The sequence below is a fragment of the Penaeus monodon genome, chromosome 15, assembly GCF_015228065.2.
Source record: "Penaeus monodon isolate SGIC_2016 chromosome 15, NSTDA_Pmon_1, whole genome shotgun sequence".
In the NCBI taxonomy this organism is placed as follows: Eukaryota; Metazoa; Arthropoda; class Malacostraca; order Decapoda; family Penaeidae; genus Penaeus; species Penaeus monodon.
The window spans coordinates 1,255,672-1,256,232 of record NC_051400.1 but is presented as its reverse complement, the minus strand read 5'-3'; the positions used below and the strand labels follow the sequence as shown (position 1 = coordinate 1,256,232).

At 44.6% G+C, this 561-nt stretch overlaps 1 protein-coding gene across 1 annotated transcript in view; it reads left to right on the top strand.

The window, feature by feature from the left end:
- The window catches only part of LOC119581616 (receptor-type tyrosine-protein phosphatase alpha-like), a gene marked incomplete in the record, with an annotated part of 9,463 nt that overhangs the window by 4,713 nt on the left and 4,189 nt on the right, over nucleotides 1–561 (top strand). The window contains 1 exon segment of the mRNA XM_037929734.1: nucleotides 412–560. Coding sequence (XP_037785662.1) covers nucleotides 412–560 — 149 coding nt within the window.

Genomic DNA, 561 nt, shown 5'->3' with positions numbered 1-561 from the left:
CGTGATATGCAGATATGTTGGCATCTTCCTTGCAGCCTATATGCAAATTCTTTTTCGATACGATTCATAGCAGACAAAGTTTTGCCACATGAGTTATGCTTCTGACAAAATCTTAGATAAAAAAAAATACAGGAAGTTCATTAGAAACAGTTTATGAGTATTCGTCACTACCATATTTTAAAAGTGGTTATAGATTTGATTTGATTTTCATTATTATTTTTTTATTAATTTATCCTACGAATTATTTCTTCCATTCATAAACCAAACACAGCGATAATATCTTCTTAGCAGTCTAATTACCGATCATTACGGTGTAAATCTCAATTCCATCTTCCGTTCTAACATCCCACAACCACCGACCCCGTGCCATTCGAGCTCCCTGACCCAACGCGACCTCTCTTCGCCCTCCAGAATGAGACCTACAGCGCCGTCGTCTACCAGGTGACGGGCTGGAAGTATGGCCAGGAGCTTCCTCCCTCCGAGGACGTCCCCATCACCCTCGCCGACCTGCTCTTCCAGGTGCCGCGTGGGCCCTACTCGGGGCCTCCGCTCCTCTGCTGC